General features: G+C 50.0%; 1 protein-coding gene across 3 annotated transcripts in view; it reads right to left on the minus strand.

Annotated features, from left to right (window-relative positions):
* Positions 1 to 18864, minus strand: part of CEP104 (centrosomal protein 104) — a 52699-nt gene that overhangs the window by 24321 nt on the left and 9514 nt on the right. Inside the window, exons 3-12 of one of the 3 annotated variants that reach the window (XM_068538750.1) lie at positions 11290 to 11463; positions 10776 to 10914; positions 9439 to 9501; positions 9069 to 9145; positions 6310 to 6478; positions 5796 to 5951; positions 4659 to 4886; positions 2693 to 2890; positions 1944 to 2111; positions 1130 to 1303 (exon numbers count right to left, since the gene is read on the minus strand). In XM_068538750.1, coding sequence (XP_068394851.1) covers positions 1130 to 1303; positions 1944 to 2111; positions 2693 to 2890; positions 4659 to 4886; positions 5796 to 5951; positions 6310 to 6478; positions 9069 to 9145; positions 9439 to 9501; positions 10776 to 10914; positions 11290 to 11463 — 1546 coding nt within the window. Of the gene's footprint in view, positions 1 to 1129; positions 1304 to 1943; positions 2112 to 2692; positions 2891 to 4658; positions 4887 to 5795; positions 5952 to 6309; positions 6479 to 9068; positions 9146 to 9438; positions 9502 to 10775; positions 10915 to 11289; positions 11464 to 18864 lie in introns of those variants that run through there. The other 2 variants (XM_068538751.1, XM_068538752.1) reach the window with 2 other exon arrangements.

Raw genomic sequence — 18864 nt, forward strand, 5'->3', positions numbered from 1 at the left:
TTCTTCTCTTGTGTTTCCCACTTACAGAAGTTCCTTTAGCATTTGTTGTAGAGCTGGTTTGGTGGTGCTGAATTCTCTTAGCTTTTGCTTGTCTGTAAAGCTTTTGATTTCTCCATCAAATCTGAATGAGATCCTTGCCAGGTAGAGTAATCTTGGTTGTAGGTTCTTCCCTTTCATCATTTTAAGTATATCATGCCACTCCCTTTTGGCTTGTAGAGTTTCTGCTGAGAAATCAGCTGTTAACCTTATGGGAGTTCCCTTGTATGTTATTTGTCATTTTTCCCTTGCTGCTTTCAATAATTTTTCTTTGTTTTTAATTTTTGCCAATTTGATTACTATGTGTCTCGGTGTTTCTCCTTGGGTTTATCCTGTATGGGACTCGCTGCGCTTCCTGGACTTGGGTGGCTATTTCCTTTCCCATGTTAGAGAGGTTTTCAACTATAATCTCTTCAAATATCTTCTCTGGTCCTTTCTCTCTCTCTTCTCCTTCTGGGACCCCTATAATGCGAATGTTGTTGCGTTTAATGTTGTCCCAGAGGTCTCTTAGGCTGTCTTCATTTCTTTTCATTCTTTTTTCTTTAGTCTGTTCCGCAGCAGTGAATTCCACCATTCTGTCTTCCAGGTCACTTATCTGTTCTTCTGCCTCAGTTATTCTGCTATTGATTCCTTCTAGTGTAGTTTTCATTTCAGTTTTTGTATTGGTCATCTCTGTTTGTTTGTTCTTTAATTCTTCTAGGTCTTTGTTAAATATTTCTTGCATCTTCTCGATCTTTGCCTCCATTCTTATTCCGAGGTCCTGGATCATCTTCACTAACATTATTCTGAATTCTTTTTCTGGAAGGTTGCCTATCTCCACTTCATTTAGTTGTTTTTCCAGGGTTTTATCTTGTTCCTTCATCTGGTATATAGCCCTCTGCCTTTTCATCTTGTTTGTCTTTCTGTGAATGTGGATTTTGTTCCACAGGCTGCAGGATTATAGTTTTTCTTGCTTCTGCCATCTGCCCTCTGGTGGTTGAGGCTATCTAAGAGGCTTCGGGTAGACAGGATCTTGTAAGGTATTAAGAAAGTCAAGTATCTGTAGTTATATGTTTATTATTTATGGTTTCAAATTTTGTGGTGAAGTTCATACCTGAATAAAATTGGAAGCTATAACACGGAGGCGAGCAGAAGAATCTCCAGTTCTTGTGAGCAGAACAGGAATGGTCCTTTCCACACAGTGAGTTGTTTCAAGCTTACCCAGTTTATGTTTAGGAATATATTGTGTGATTATCATTTTCAACAATTTCAAAGATGCCTGAAAGACCTAAGAAAAAAGTGATAAAAACAGATGAGCCACTCTAACTGAATTCCACCAAAAGAAAACATGAAATTTACTATTAGTTATAAACATGAACGTTACGCTGAAAACTACACGCTGTCGGAAGGACTGGAAATGGCCAACTGAAAACTGCTCTGTGAGCACAGTTCCCTGCACACAGAAGGCACGGGCTCTTATCTCCCACGTGTCATAAAGTCCCCGACATCTCTCCATGAGCCAAATATCTGATATTACCGCTGAACTGCATGAGCTCCTGTGTGAATGCAGACGACAGTGTAATTGTGGGATGTTCATTCTTAAGGCCCTTTCAGGGTCAGGAGAAGTCAGTGGTAACTCCCAAGCTCCTCAGGTGTCATGAAGAACAAAAATATAAAGGGGCATGTATCAGTCGTGGTGGCCAAGCCTCTGTGCACACGGGACCAGAGGGCACGGCCCACGGGGACAGACCTCAGACTCCTTAGCGACCACATTCCTTCCTTGAGAGCTTCATTCCTAGTGACACCACATGCTAGGTGACAACAGTACTGGGGACCAGGCTGCCTCTCGGGCTACCCGGACCTCCTGGGGACATCCTGGCAGCTCTCTGGCAGACACGGGGGCCCCTGAGGGGCGGGCAGGGACTCACTGGGGTCACGATGTCTCGGATGGCTCTCCTGATGAGGAATACGGCCGCCCTCAGCGTGCTCTTCAGGTCTTCCTTTGGGGTTGCCGCCGGTGCATCCATCAGCTGTTTATACAGGGCGAGCAGCGCGTCCTCCCGGTGCGACCATGTCTTGGAATAGGCCCCGGCCACCTGGGAGGGCGGGAGCCGGCCCCTCAGAGTGGGCACTTGGCCACGTCCCCTCCCCAGCAGCCCCAGCAGTCCTGGCAGCCTGCACCCTGCACCCCCGGCCTTGGTTTGTTTTAAACCAAGACACAGCTTTTCTAATAACAGGATCTCCACCCACTATGTACGTGTATTTGGAGAAATACTCCTCCTAACGTGCAAAATTTAAGTTTATGTTAAAACATGGAACGTATCAAAAGTTCCAGCACGAGAATCTTTTGAAGCTGGTGACACGCTCAAGTTTTGTTTGCTCTGCTGTCCTCTTCCCTGGAGCTGGCAGTGCTCTCAGGCAGGAGCTGGTGTTGGATCCCAGCCCTGTCAACACCACAAAGGAGGCCCAGGCTTAAATGGATACTTGTCATGAAATCTGAAATTCTAGCTTATGCTTGTGCTGCTTCACATAAGGAGTAACTATCAAAAGACTTTGCCATTGAACAGTGAGGACAAAGGGCAGTTGCAGCATCAGGACCAGCAAGCCTGGGAGCCCTGTGGAGCCACCCGCCCCTGCCCGTTGTTTGCAGGCTGTTTATACGAGCTTCTGTTCTTACCAAGGCCTCTCCCAGCACGTCCACGGCGGAGCTGGCTTCGCGCAAGGCCTTCTCTGTTAGAGGCTCAGGCTCGCCCGCGGTCCCCGCCCTGGGAGGCTCGCCGCTGTCCGTGTCCCTCCTCTCTGGCTCCGCGGCCACTGCCCCAGGCTGCTTGCGGGTCGCGGGAAGGGGCTGCTCATCGTAGGGCAGGGACTCGAGCTGCGGGAGGACAGGGCGGCTGCTGGGCTCGGTGCAGGATCCTCCCCGTGTGCTGACCCCCCCGTCTACACCCGTGGGCTCACTGCTTGGGACTTACCTGGTCACAATGATGGTATTTTGCTAAATATCAGTCTTATCAAGTTAGAATAATTTATACAATAGGGTGTAATTGGAAAAAAAATTAGATCAGGGGTTTTATTCCCTTCTAAACTTACTACAGACCTAATAAACAAGCAATGTAGATTCTGCCGCGATTACTATTTACAACTAGTGATTTCAGTTCAGCTGAAGGTAGGTCACCACAGTAAAAGTCATTACAGTTTTTTTCTGGCAAGACCTTTGGCATTTTCTTAGTTTATTAGTTTATTTCTGAGAAATAACTATCAAGCCTCATTTTAAACGCATCCAGTATCCAGCAGCCTTGAACTAACACAGGCAGCCAAAGCTCCAGATCCTTACGCCACCTTTGTCTGCACGCTTCAGCAGACATTTCCCGGGCTCTGCTCTTGGTGACCCAGGCAGAGCAATGGGAAGACAGACTCCCTGCCCTCGACGGGCCTCGTTCTCAGGGGGAGACAGATACACATTAAACAAGTAAACACGTCGCAGACTTCCAGGTAACTGAGGGCAGAAAGAGCGATTCCAGAGTCACTTTCTAAGGCAGGCATCACGGTGACACTGAACAGACAAGGAGGACTGTTTATTCATACTTAATACTTGCTGAGGTCTTAACTGGGTGTACAACACATGTGAGATTCAGTTTCTCATCTTTTAAAATGTACTCACACTTGTAAAACAAAACACATTGAGGTACTAAAAAAGGAGAAATTAGAGTACTTTTAGATTGAGGTGTGCAACATAACAATTAAGTTGCAGACAAGATATCACTTGAGGGAGAGGGAGGACGGCAGTGCTCACAGAGGCGCCCTGGGAGAGCCAGCGGCACGAGGCAGCTGTGGGCCTCTCCAGCTTTCCTGGGCCTCTGGCTGCCGTCGGCACTTGCCTGTGCCCGCCTGGCATCCTTCCTTCCTCCCCAGGGTCTACTGGCCACGTGGCCACGCACAGCAGGGGCTCCAGGGAGGCCCTAAGAGGCCAGTCGGCACCTTTGTCCCCTCTGGTCCTCGTCACTGCTCCTGAGGTGGCAGGTGACTGAGGCCGATCTAAGCAGGGTTAACCCGGGGACTCTGCTTAGAATGGGACGCACGCTCCCCCCAGATGGCACAGCGTACAGACCTGAAGCTGAGGTCACATGACGGGCAGCCTTCCAAGAGGGCGTCTCAGAACCACAGAAAACAGACTCGCAAGACAGGAATCAAACCAACCCTGGAACCCACGTGACCTCTTAAAATTCCCAGTTATAAACGCCAATAACCCCGTTTGAACGAGGTTTTCTGTCCCGTGCCACACAGGAGGTTCTAACAGGTATGGTAACTGTGTATGACTTGCACCGAGGCTCTACTAAGGTCATGCCAGGGTAGGAACCTGACGAATACTGTCTCATTTATTCCTGGAAACCACCCTTTAAGCAGATGTCTGTACATCTTTGCAAAGAGAAAAGCAGAGGCTCAGTGGATGAAGTGTGTCTCAGCCATTGGCTGATGTTCCGGCCGCAGCTTTTCTGCCCCTCTCCTTGATGCAGCGCGGGTAAGGCTGTCACCGTTTTGTACCCTGATACATCCCTTGTCCCGGGAAAGCACCCGGCATGATGCGGGTCCCCACTACATACATGTGGAATGAACTGCCCACAGCGTGAACATGAGTTACCTACATGGGTCTTGGGAGGAGGGTCTGCGGCGGGGGGTGACCGGTCCACCGCACAATGCTGAGGAGAAATGTCCAGGGGATGCGATGAAGGCTTCTCCTGAAGGAAAGGGTCTGCAAACTGGTTTTCTGTCCCCCTTTCTTCTGGCTGTGGCAGTGTGAGCGCGGGCTGCTGGTGGCAAGGGCTGCTGGAACAGACCAGGGGCTGGAGGGGCAAGTCCAGAGGCCTCCGTATCTGGGGAGAAACAGGCCATTCAATCCCCAGTGTCACTGCCCCACCAGACCCACCCCTTGTTCCCCCAGGGGAGCGCTAGTTTGGGAAGGCAGGGGGGAAACCCACACTGACGAGGTCCCATAGCCATGTCACTGCCCCCGACTGTCTCTGGATGGCTACTGTGTGGACCACTCAAGTGACACCTGTACCAAAACACCAGCGTGGCCGTGAGCGTCCGTGCACGGGGTGCTGTGGCGGGGAGGCCACAGGCGGGCAAGGAGCACTCGGGCTGGACCCGAGAGGCCTGTGCTGGTCACTCCGTGTCTGCAAAGCGGGCCACTTTGTGTCACCTGAACGAGTGCAACCGACTCAGCGGTGGTCACGTGCTGGGCCAGGAGCAAGCGCTCCGGGCAGACGACCGCATCTGGGGCTCCCTGTTCTCACCCCCGTGGATGGGATGGGGAAACTGAGGCACAAAGAGGCCAAGGAATGAGTCCGAGACCACAGAGTTGGACGGAGGAACGGAGCCCGGGGCCTGGCAGCGAGTGCCAGAGGCTGCACTCCCTGCACTGCCCTCTGGGTGCCGGGCCTGTGTCCCAGCCTGGAACGTGGGCTCTGGACATGAGACCCGCCCCACCCAGCCCGAGCCGCCAGGGTGGTGCTCTCTCCCTGCACTCCCGGGGACCGCGCGGGCAGGGCTGCCAACAGGAGAGATGCAGTGGCCCGCCGGGAAGCCTTCCCACCCGACCTGCCCTGTCTCCGCCTCTGCAAATCCTCCTGCAAGAGCGCGTCAAGGCCAGGCCTACGATACGGGCCCGCGGGCTGCAGCTACCTGTCACCGCTGTGGCCTGAGCCTGACAAAGTCCTCCGTTTTGCAACACACGCGGCCGCCCTCCCTCATGGCCCCAGGTGCGGGCCCCCGGCACCCACCAGCTCGGCGCCCACCAGCTCGTGCAGCCGCAGCTGCCCGTACACCCGGCTGCGGTAGCACTCCATCTGCTGCTTCTTCTCCTTGGCCAGGTCGTAGTCCTCCTTCTCCACGGCGCAGCGCTTCTCCACCTCGTACCGGCCCAGCCGCTCCCCGACCTGAAGCACACGGCCAACCCGCTCACGCGAGGTGCAAAGGCGGCTTTAAAGGAACGCTTCGAGGACAGTGTGGGCGACCAGCTCCGTGTCGGGGGCAGAGGGGGACGGCACGGGGAATGGCGGGAACGGGCCACCACCACCTGCGAGCTCACGGTAGTTTAAACATCCTATGTTTCCTGCGGCCACGGGCGGCACACGGCCCCGAGGAGGGCTCTGCAGGGGTGTGTGCTCTTGCTGTCCTTCCTGTGCTGATGCCCCTGAACCCACGCTAACCCCGCAGCCTTCAGAGGCCTGCCATTTGCTGAGCGGGAACCAGGGCAGTTAGACACGGAGCCGCCGCCTTCCCCGCAGGCAGTACCTTCTGCAGGTCGGCAATGGCCTGCTTGAGCGTCTTGGCGTCGTCGTAGCGCTCCCTCTGGGCCGCCTCGCGCTTCCTCTCATCTAACCTACGGATAATCTGTGCCACTTCCGGATCCTGGTACATGTCAAAGGCCAAGTCATCTAGTGGGGAAATATAGTCAGACTTCCTAAAGGAAAGGAAAGGGTACTTTAGAGCCAGTTTCAATCTACGTGACGCTGCAGGGGGAGAGTGGGCCCCGTGCTCAGTGCTGAAGACACAGACAGTCTGGAAAGGTCCCACCCCCACCCGTTCCGGAGCATTTCCGGCTGAGAAAGCAGAGGCTCAGAGAAGTCAGTAATGGGCTTCAGGGTCACACAGCAAGTGCAGGCAGGTCTTGCTGACCCCACAGTGTACGCTCTTGACCATGAATTATATGCACTTGGGGCATCTGAGCCCTCAGTGCACTCATTCACTCGTTTGGCAGAAATTCCGAGTGCAGACCGTGCAGGGCTCTGCTCTGGGCGCAGGGACGGGACAGAGCACGTGCATCATTTGCAGACGTGGGAAAACCAAAACCAAAGCCAGCCGTGACCAGGCCCCAGCCCTGCAGAGGCTGGCTTGGTGGCCCAGGCCGAGTCCAGGGTTGCATTTCACGCCACAGTAATGGCGACGAGCATTAGAGATGGAGAACTGCTACCACTGGGCTTGTACCTCAAAGTGTCTGATCGTAGGACATCACCATCCAGTCCTGCAGGAGATCAGAGAAATCCTTCCCAGAATAAATGACCTAAACGTGATCTGAATAACCTGTTTCAGATTACGCATTGCCTCCCTCTTTCCTCCCAATTCTATAACCGGCCAGCAGCTTTCTTCTGGGCCTGACGTTTAGAACCAGGACGCCGTTCTAACTACTCGACAGAAGCGTTAGGGGACACGGTTCAGAGTCTCCCAATCTGCTGCATCAGAGGCAGGAAGACGCCTGCTGTTAGCTTCGCCTTGGGTGTCCTTGCACACAGGGAATCTCATTAAAGAGATTATTTGTCATAAGAGTTTGGTTGATTAACAATATATTCAAACAGGACGGGGGACCACATCGCCTTTCAAAAGCAGCCGGGACCCCCTTCCCCCACGCCTTGATTCAGGCGGCTGCGGGCACAGCAGCGGGCACACGGACACGGCGGCTGTGAGCATCTCCATTCGTCTCAGTGATGACTGAACAAGAGCACGTTTCTGTGCTTCCAAGATCCGTTGACTCTTTTTACCTAAATACACACCACACTCTCAAGTCTAACTCACTCTGCCTTGAAGTTCCAGAGGTGAAACCAAGACTTCTTTACAGTATAAAAACCCTACGAAGGACGAAATGATGTTGCAATGCCCAGGCATCGGCAGCGCCCACTTTCCACGATGCCCCAGCGGTGCCTGTGGACTCAGCCTTGGGCGCTGCCCACAACCTTTCAAGACCTCCCTCTACCTTCAGGAAAACCCTGGCCGGGGGGGCGGGGGGGGTGGTGGGGCAGGACAAGAAACTGCAGTTTACTGTCCCCCATGGCTAACTTGATAAAGTACTGATTTAAATAGAAACCACAATTCCCCAGAGGGCTTTTCTTGGAGATACTAAACCCGGTAAATGAGCTTAGTCGTCCCTGGTCCCAGTTCACCAAGGGCAAAGCCGGGGGTAGCACCTCCACGATGCTGAAGGAAGTGGAGACGTACCTGCCGTCAGCGTTCCCCCCCATGCTTCTCACCCCCACCTGGCAAGGTGAGGACTCCAGCAGGCAGGAAGGATCCGGGCTGGGGACTGAGGTGGAACTTGTGTAGGTGGGATGGGTCACCCTGCACCGTAACTTTTTATACACGAAACTGTAAGCACGGCCTCCACGCCAGTGTGCCATACTCAGCACCACCCAGTGGCTCCGAGCAACGGCACAGAGAATTGACCCCACGTTTGATGCAAACGGAAGAGCCAGCAGTTCTGGCCATGTGCGTGTGAGCGTGGAAATACACCACAGGTCATGGGCAAATGTCAACCGTCTACTAACATCTAAGCATCTTATCTTTTTGCTATTGGGAAGTTGCCATCAGAAAAGGAGACCTGGGTATTGTTTTGAATTCCTTTCTCTTTAGGCCGGGCGCCTGTGGAAGGGGTCCCCCTGCTTTAATAAACAGCAGGCACATGACAAGGGTGCTGAAGGACTCTGTCCCAGAGGGGCACCTAGGGACAGAGGGTGTAAAGTGCCGTGCCCTTGGCCTTGCCCTCCACGCCTGACTTGCTAAAGAGTCAGCAAGATAGCGAAGTCTGTACAACTGTCCACGTGACGAGTGTGGAGAGGAACTTACAGAAACTGATGTGACATGCAGTTCTCACTCCCTTAAGGAATGAGGTTTTAAAGCAGATATAAGATGAACTTTGGGGTAACTGGTAATCTGGGTCAATTAATACTTCGATTCTTACGTATGAATTTGCCTGTGCCACCAAAATACCAAAGGATGGCTGACAGATCTTTTATCTGAATGCATTTGAGGAACTGTCTAGTAATACCAGAACATATAAGAAATGAAGTCATCTCTGAAGGGCAGTGAATGAAGATGTGCTAAATAAAACAGCGACCTTAATCTGCAGTGTACTTAAGACAATCCCATCAGTGGCTTATTCGTCTCCAGACTGAATGTAGAGGCCCCCAGGTCCAGGATCCTTTCTTTGGAGCTGACTTGCACTTTCATGATTCCAAGGAAAATTACAGAAATGTATTGCCTCGGGTGGGCGGGGCTCTTACCCAGAACAAGTTCCTTCGAGAGCTGGGTCCTCTGTGTTGTGCCCTAGGTAATGATCAATCAGCTTCTCTCTAGAGGTCTTTGGGGGAAAAAGTTATGCTTAGTATCTCAGAGAGAAAAGGAACAACATAAAACAGGGATGATCTGACATAAAGGTGTCAGTCAGGGAGTTTCAATGATCCTAGTGTCCTGGAGGGACAACTAAAATTCTCGAGTAAAGTTTAATACAACAGCTGCTGAAAATTATCTGCTAGCTGTTCACCAGATAGTTTTGTGAGGATTTTTAGGATGACACTTTTGTGACAAAAATAAACGATCCCCTCTTGTTAGAAATAAACGTCCCTCTTCAGGAATGAAACTTCCCAAACTTACAATATTGCTTTCATCACTGAAATCTGCAGGGTCTCCAATGATATTTATTGCAACCAAAGCAACCTAAGAAAGAGTTAATCAACAGAAATTAAGCATAAAATGTTTGACATGACTTAACCCTGTTATAACAAACTCTGAGCCAAGCTGTCGTAAAACGGGATGATGCACGGCAAGATGCTTCAATTGTAAAATCTCGCGCTAATACACAATTATTAATGACTTGTATAGATTACAGAAGTTAATGTTCTAATGCTGAACCAAGAGGGTATTTTAATGTTTAAAGGATGTTAAAACAATACAGCTAAAAAACCTCCTAAGTTTTAACCCAGCTTTATATTGAAGCATCCACTCAAGGTTAAGGATGGGGTCACATCTACATGATCGTGGTAAATTAGACAATGAAATGAAAACCCACGTTAACATAGCTTGGTTTGTCCAAGGCACTGATTCTCACTTGACGGGGAGGAGCCGCCTTCCTGTACCCCCTTCCTTGAGAATCACGGTTGCTGAACTGAAAACTGAGGAGTTACTGGTGAATACACAGATGGGGTGGAGGAGGGAAAAGGCTCAGAATTCTGCTGTCAAATACAGACCAGGCAACATGACTGTCTCAGAACTCTCCTTCAGCTCACTTGCTCAGCATAAAGCTCTGACTTGTTGGAATGCTTGCATTCCTCTTGGAGGGGGCAGGGAGTGCTGTAAATACTTGTGCTAATTAACAAGACTGCTTTGGACACAGTTGATTTCCACTATATTCTTTATGCCAAAAAAATAAAAAGAAAGGGACGGAGGGAGCTAGAAAGATTCTGGACTGCATGCATCATGAAACCGCATTCTCGATTTCCAGCAGGGGATTTATCTCGTAAGAGTTTAGTGGGTTTATGTAGAACGGTGTTGTCCAACAAAAATACTGGGCCGGCCAAAAAGTCTGTTTGGATTTTTTCCATGAGATGTTACGGAAAAACCCCAACAAACTTTTTGGCCAACCCGATATAATGCAAGCCACATATGTAATTTAAAATTTTCTAGTCGACACAGTGAAAGAAACATTTAAAATTGATTTTTTGATTTTACCAATATATTTAAAGCTAATGTATCCAAAACATCCCCCTCTCCTTGTGTAACCGAGCCTGGGTCACACATGCAGCCCACGCACGTGGACCAGCCACGCTCCCAGCGTGCACAGCCGCACGTGGCCGGTGGCTCCGAATCGGAGTGCGCAGCTCCAGGGAGCTTAGCACTCTCCCACAGACACCACCTTAAAGGAGGAGTCTGAGATGCCACAAAGCAGGGGGCGGGGCAGGGGTGTCACCAAGGGGAGGGCCCATGTGTCTCACCTGATTATACACATTGTACTTGTTGATATGGTTTTGGTGAAAAATCAGCTTAAGAAACTGTCCTACTGCATCCACATAAACCGATTTTAGTTCCCGGGCTTTGCAACCTGTCTTCTCATTGTCACAGAGAGAGACGTAGCTGAAAGAAAAAACACAACTCTGGAATCACGTTGATGTGGAAATACGCTGCCTTCGGTGCCCACTGAGCTCCGCAGGTTTCAAGGAAAGTTAGGTTTGGAATGAAAAACCCTAGGAAATAAAGCCCAGCAGTCAAATTCTAAATAGCTCTCTTCAGATAAGCTCTGCAGCTGAAAAGTGGCCTGAATACGACAGACAGGAACACTGCTCGGTAAGCACACTCAGCACCAGGCAGGGTTCAGAAGTGGTGTGACCTCCACCCGCACGCAAGTACGTGAGACAGCGCCAAGGGCAAGGGCGATTCCTTAGTGTTTAATTGCTCTGAGGTAGAATTAGGCTAAAAGTCCCCACCATACGTGTTTAATTTCATTCTTACCCAAGCCTTCGAAACCGCTCTGCTTGATACGGTGCGAAATATTCAGGCAGGCTCTCACTAACGTAGAACTCGATTTTACTGGCAATCATATACTGGTGAGCGAGCAACTGTAGTTTTCTTATCCGACATCTCTCCACCATTTGAAGAACAATTTCTTGTGGAAACTGGCAAAATCTGAAAGAAAACACATTTTTGTTTTATCTGCAGGATCTCCGTAGAGGGTTGAGGGATGTTCGCAGCCCACTTCCACGTACGTGGCAGGTCTGTGGGTTCTGACGCTGCAGGGTCCCCGGTGCTGTCCCCGCCCTCTGGCCTTCCAGTTGCAGCTGGAGCTCGGAGTGAAGGTTTGCTGGGGTCTGCCAGCCCCCCAGCATGAATCATACTTGGAGCAGTTAGTTAGTGGTTTGAAATGAAACCCAAAGTTTATCACGAGATAAAAACATCAATCTAAAGAGGCTGTACTAGTGAGTCAAAGGATTTTCCACCAGAACCTGAACACTTCAGGAAACCCCTTGCTTTAAAGAATCCTGAGTGGAGTGAGCAACGATCAATACTTCAAGAGAGCCTCTCACGCTCGCTCAGCAGCCTGGAGAAGCCTACAACTGTCCACAATGGAGCTTCTAATTCTGTCCAGAAGGGACACAGCGCATGAGAACGTCACACTGCAGTATATGATCACGACTGGGGGTGGGGGCAGCACGATGCTTCAACAGTGGGCAGCGTGTGCGCCGAGCTGGCAAACACTGGGCGCGCACGACAGTGGGCATCGAGGGCATCTAGAGCCGGGGAAGCACCGAGGATGCGACAGTGGGAAAGGCCTCTCCAGCACGAGTCACGATCCTCCTTGAGTGCAGTGGTGACCTGGCCACTGGCCGGCCTGGCCCCTCTCCTGCCTTTCCTTCCAGCAGCCCCAGCACACTGCAGGTGCCCGTCCCCACCACAGCTGAACTGCACCAGAGCCAGCCTGCCCCTTCTCTTGACCCCATCACCCCATCAACACACACGCACAGGCACCCTCACTCACACAGACTCGCATACTCTCACACACACTCACACACACTCACACTCATACACAAACTCACACAGTCACTCACACAGTAACACACACTGACACACACTGACAGACTCACACACACGAACACACACACACTGAAACTCACACACACTCATACACACACTCACACAGACACGCACACACACACACAAACCCACTCACACACAACACACACCTACACACTCACTCACACACATACACACTCTCACACTTGTACACACAACACACACTCTCACACTCATACACTCACAGGGTCACACACTCACACAACACACACACACACTCCAGAAAAGCCTGAGGAGCCTCCCCTGACCCTGCCTCCATCTCCAGCTCCCATCCCGTTTCTCAGCTGCCCCCTTGGCCAAGGTCACAGGCCACCACTGACCTCCATGAGGCTGAGTGCAACATACACCTCATGGTCCTGACCTCCTGGGCCCCTTCCTGCCTCGGGCCGCCTTCCCGTCCGGCCCTGACTGTGCCCTGGGCTGGGTTCCAGGTTCCCTTCTCTACCTAGACTCACTGTGAGGCAACCTACCTGCCCCATGGCTTTGCAAACCTCCTATCAGGGAGGAACCCCAAGCAAACACCATCCTGTGCCCGCACTTGCGCATCTCGTTGGTGACTTGACATTGAGTGCAGGCATCCTCAAAGCACCAGATGTGACGCAGACACACACACCCCTGACCCAGCTCCCCAAGCCGCCCCAAACAGCCCCCTCCCCCAGCTTTTCAGCATCGGCACCGCACCCATCCTGTGGCCCGAGCCTGTCCTTACGCCTCTGGCAGGAGGGTCACCATCAGTGGGCAGGACAGAAAGGACGAGCACAGGAAGGATCGTCAGGCTGAACGGACGGGACTCCGGAAACTTTTGTGCTTAATTGAGGGACGTAAAAGGGTGAGCGGGGAGAGCGCTGCTGAGAAGGTGGGGCCAGTGACTACGGATGGAACAGACTCGTATTCTGGGGGGTGATCGCTGGGGTTTCCTAAACGCCAAGGTTGTAAGAGAGATGCATGTGGGGCAGGAGGGCAGCCAGGAAACTGGGAACTTAGCAATTCGAGCCTTGAGTACCCTTCAGTCAAGCACTGCTTTAGACATTTCAGATATTTACTTTTTTTAAATGCAGGGCATAGACATTATGATTGGTGGTGAGATCATTCTAGACATAAGGACACAGTAATCTCGTGTGGAAAAAAATCCTTTATTATTTAAAAAAAAAAAAAAAACCTCCAAAACTGTTTAAGGAAAACTAAGATGACTGACAAAAGTTTGAAGTTGCATATTTTAAAACCCTTCAAAAAAAGGGCTATGGGAATTCCCTGGTGGTCCAGTGGTTACGACTCAGCGCTTTCACTGCTGAGGGCCTGGGTTCGATCCCTGGTCAGGGAACTATGATTTAGCTATTCAAAGGTAGCTTATTGAGAGTTTATAGATGAATCAAAAATACCCCTCAAACTGATTAAAAGAAGGGACAATACCCTGTGCAAATCAGTGAAGAGAAACCCATCTAAAATGGAGCCGGGGGCCCTGAAGGGAGGGTCTCAGGCATGGACTTCCTTCATCCGGGCAGGGAGCGGCAGACTCAGCTGTCCCAGCAGCAGAAGGGAGACTTTCTCCCGGTCCAGTAACAGCCCAGCCAACGAGATGCTGTGACCACCCCAAACCCTCGCTTTCCTCCAATGGACTTAGGTTCAAAGCAGCCCCTCCCAACTGCCCCTTTTCTCTATAAAATAAGGTTTCCCTCTCTCCTTTGTCCTCAGACTCACCTACGCTTTCACCAGTTTGCGTGTCCCCAACTGCAATTCCCCTGCCATTCTGGAATAAGCTCATTTTGCTGGCAAAAACAACTGGCTATTTTATTTTTAAGGCTGACATCGCATGGTGTCCAGAAGCGGGTTCTGGAGGAGATGGACCCTGGACCCCTGTGTGACAGCCGCCCGTGCCCCGTGCCCCGCTCCCCTCCCCTCCTGGCAGTGAGAGCCCTCCTCCTTCCGGGCCAGGAAGCCTCCCCTCCGATCAAGCTCCCTCCTTCTGGTTGAGTGCTCTGACTTTATTTGGGATCTGCTTTTTTTCTTTTTGGGAAGGCTTTGTCCTTTTGGTGAGTACTCACTCATTTGTTCCCCCTATTGGAAGTGTGCTAGAATTTTGGTAAAATTCCACTGGAATCAGGCTATTTAGGGATTTTTCTTTTGCTCTTGAGAAAAGCTCTAAGAAATGGGACCCCAGTCACCTAAATACTCTAAGGGCACCCTCCTTCGGGGACCCTGGCTGGCGTTATGTTTAAAAACTATGGTCCTTCCTCATGCACATTTTAAACTAAATAGACTGACTTAACCCCAAACACTTCAGAATACCAAGGGCCATTATGGGAAACTTCCAACCTCTCCAAACTTGTTTCTCTCAGAAACAAGTCAGAAAGCCACGGCTCTAAAACTAAACAGACTGAATGCGATGCTTATTTTAATTGGTACCTTGGAGCTTCCAAACACATCCAGGACTCTAAAACTGCCTCTTTACAAAATACCATTCCTAGACTAACAGAGGCGAACAAACTGAAAGAAGACAAAACGGCTTCTGAAGCCTCTCTCCCCTCCCCCCTCCCCCTTGTGCCCCTGCGCCACCTTCCCTCCCCTTCTGCCCATCCTCACCTCCTCTGGGCCCTCCACCCCCTCCTAACCCTCTTGCTGAACTCCCCTTTTTCTCCAAACCTCTCCCTGTTTCCCCCTCCCCTGAACTTTTTAAGTCCCGCCCTTTTAAAGCTAAGCCTTCTAGGGGTCCAGATGCTAAATCCCCAGTTACTTATGTTGCCTGGACTAAAGCTGAACTTTGAGCTATAGTCAAAGATTTTCCCAAAGTAACTGAGGACCGCCACGGGTTTGCTGAAGAACTTATCCACTTATAAACCTATCAGCCTGGCTTCTCAGATTTATATCAATTAGTCCACATGCTTGCTGGTGAAGGTCAGGCCCAACACTGGATTGAAACTTGCCTGATGGGAAAATCCTGAAAGGGATTTAGAAAAACAAACCCTGACTGTTAGCAGGAAATCCAAGAACTTGCTAGAAATTTTCGCTGAAGAGTTTCAAAAGGTATTCCTAAGCATGATGACTGGAACAAAATTCAGGCTTTGCATGCAAAAACCTATAAAACCTGTACACAACCATTGTAGTTGTCTTCAGACTGTCTTTAAAGAAAACTCTGGTCTTCTTTTGGATGTTGAATCTGCTTGGGTTGCCTTTAACTCTGTGTTCATTAACGGGCTGAATGGGGATTCTCTTTCAGTTAAAAGGACCAGGATGGGGACTTCCCTGGTGGCGCAGTGGTTAAGAATCCGCCTGCCAATGCAGGGGACGTGGGTTCGAGCCCTGGTCCAGGAAGATCCCACATGCCGCGGAGCAACTAAGCCGGTGCGCCACAACTACTGAAGCCTACGTACCTAGAGCCCGTGCTCCGCAACAAGAGAAGCCACCCCAATGAGAAGCTCGAGCACCACAAGGAAGAGCAGCCCCCGCCCATCGCAACTAGAGAAAGCCCGCGCGCAGCAACGAAGACCCAATGCAGCCAAAAATAAATAAATAAATTTAAAGAAAAATAAAAAAGGACCAGGATGGAATGGGAAACTCTGTCCACTCCAGGTTTGGTTAATTTGGTAAATCAGCTCGTTTGCACCCTAGACAATTCAACAAATGGAGGCCCCACCCTCCCCGCCAAACAAAACCAAAACCCTCTTGGTCTCTGCTATTACTGCAAAAAGCCAGGACACTGGAAAAGAAGACAATTAAAGCCTAAGCACCGCAGGCACCTTCAGCCCTCTAAGCAACCTTTCCAATGTCCTCCTAACCCCGTCGGCCAGGCTCTGGGGAACTACAGCGGGCTCTTCCCAAGCCTCCCTTTTAATCGGCTCGGAGAAACGACCCTCCGGATGGGGAATGAATCTCTGTGTCCTCACTGACACCACAGCTATGCTCTTGGTGTGCAACCGCACTGCTATACAGCAGCCCTGCCTTGGAGTGCTACACAGTTCAAACAGTGGGGGTTTTAACGGATCCCAAAAGATCCCCGTCTCGGAACCCGTTCCCTTTTGTTTGGGCCCTTTGAGAGACACACACTGTTTTCTCCTTAGGCTCCTTCATCCTTATTCAATCATTGGGCAGAGATTTCTTAGGAAAATACCATGCTGGAATTTCTTTCTCCTGAAAGGGGGAAATAGTTCTAGAATTTGACAGTAGCCATCAAAATAGCCAAGCAGGGAACTGAATGACCCTCGATATCTTTTACTTGCTCTGTCTCAGATGCATTAGAGGTGATTTCAAGGACACTCACTAGTCACTTGTCACCAATGGATCAGCTACCACTTTCCTTATGGGCAAAATCTCCAACTGAAATACCCAGAATCCAGTGCTCCTCCTATTAAGATTCAAACATATCCCTCAAAACTTCTCCCCAGAATTAATCAGTACCTTATAATTAAATAAAGAGGTCCTTCAAGGCATCAAGCCCATAACAGAAGATTTCAAAGCCGCAGCCTCATTATCCCTTGTTCTAGTCCCCGTAACACCCTGCTTTGCCCGTGAGAAAACCCAGCGGCTGAGGATGGAGGTTTGTCCAGAAACCGGAATAAGTGACACCGTTATCCCTGGCACCCTGTTGTTCCTAACCCGCATATGCGACTAGCATCCATTCCTACTAAAAGCAGAATCTCATTGTAATTGATCTATGCACTGCATTCTCTAGCATTCCCCTTGATAAAGCTACTCTGTATCTTTTTGCTTTCACTTGGGAAAGAACAGTACACCTGGACAGAAATGCTTAAGGGTTTTACTGAAAGTCCTTCTTCTTCTGGTTTTTAAAAAAAATTTATTAAAAAAAAAAATTCTTTTGGCCGTGCTCAGCACGTGCGATCTTAGTTCCCGGACCAGGAATTGAACCGCGCCCCCTGCAGTGGAAGCATGGAGGAGCCTTAACCTCTGGACCGCCAGGGAAGTCCCTGAAAGTCCTTCTTACTTTTCAAACCTTAAAGGCTGACCTGGACAATGCAGTTTTCTGCAGGCTCTACTTTATTACAATATATGGATGGTTTGCTTCTCTACTCTCCTCTAAAACTTCACAGGAGGACAGCATTCACCTGTTAAAACCTTTTAGCCTTAAAGGGACATAAAGTCTCCAAGGAAAAACTGCAGTTTGCTCAAACTCAGGTTCAATATTTAGGCCACCTGATCTTAGAATGAGGCTACATTTAGATACAGGTAGGCTTCATGGTACCCTCAACTTCCCCAAATCTAAAACTCAGCCCAATTACGAGGTGTTTTGGGCTAGCTGGCTACTGTCAAAACTAGATTCCAAATTTCTCTCTTATGGCCCAGCCCCTGCATGTTTTACAAAAAACAACAAACCGGACCCTATTATTTGGGGCGATCAGGATGACATAACCTTTGGAGCCTTAAAGAAAAGCTTAATAGGGGCCCCTGCCCTTAGATATCCTAATTGTGAGCTTCCTTTCTTTCCCTTTGTATGTGAGAAGGAGGGGAACGCCCTTGGAGTACTCACCCCAAACACAGGGACCATCGTCGACCCAATCGGCTACTATAGCCGACTGCTGGACCTTGTGCCATGGGGACAGCCCCCTGGTCTCAGAGCCACTCCTGCCACTGCCCTTTTGGTTAAGGCCACCAAAAATGTAATCATGGGATTCCCTCTAACCGTCTTTGCACCCCGTGCGGTAGAAGCTCTCCTGAATTCGCATCGCACTCCTGTGAGACCCTCTTGCTAGCTGCTCCTCACATAACTCTTTCTTGCTGTAATAACCTCAGCCCTGCTGTTCCTCTCCCTCCTGCTGACAAAACTCTTCCAGACTGCTTAACACTGACACATCACCTTTTGACTCCCTGCAATAGTTCACAGGAAATTCCTCTAACCAATGTAGATTTTTCATGGTTTACTAATAGTTCCTATCTAAAAGATGAAAAAGGTAAACACCGTGTGGGGTTGCTGTCGCAACTCCTCTTGAAGTCATCAAGGCAGTATACCTTTGGCTACTTCAGCCCACAAGGTGGAATTATATGCTCTCACTAGGGCTTGTACTTTAGCCAAGGGCAAGACCACCAACATTTATACCCACAGCCGGTATGCCTTTGGGGTAGCCCATGACTTTGGGACGTTATCAAAACAGCAAGGTTTACTAACCTCTGATGCGAATAAAATTTAAAATGGCTCTCATGTCTAAAATTTATTAGATGCCATACTTTTGCCAGCTGCCCTGGCTACTAGCAAGGTCCCTGGGCATTCCAGACTCGAGTCCCTGTAAGCTAAAGGAAACCATCTTGCTGACATTTCTGCCAAAAAATGCTGCTCTCAAAGGAACCAATGGCTAACCCTCTGTCATGGTCCAAAGGGATATCCCCCATATACCCCAGATGATAATTTGGAAACATTGACTAGAAATGCCCAACAATTGGCCCCAGAAAAGGAAAAACAATATTGGAAATTGAATAACTGTTGGCTTGATAAAAAGACAGAACTCTTGG

This window comes from Eschrichtius robustus, chromosome 3 (genome assembly GCF_028021215.1).
Source record: "Eschrichtius robustus isolate mEscRob2 chromosome 3, mEscRob2.pri, whole genome shotgun sequence".
Classification (NCBI taxonomy): Eukaryota; Metazoa; Chordata; class Mammalia; order Artiodactyla; family Eschrichtiidae; genus Eschrichtius; species Eschrichtius robustus.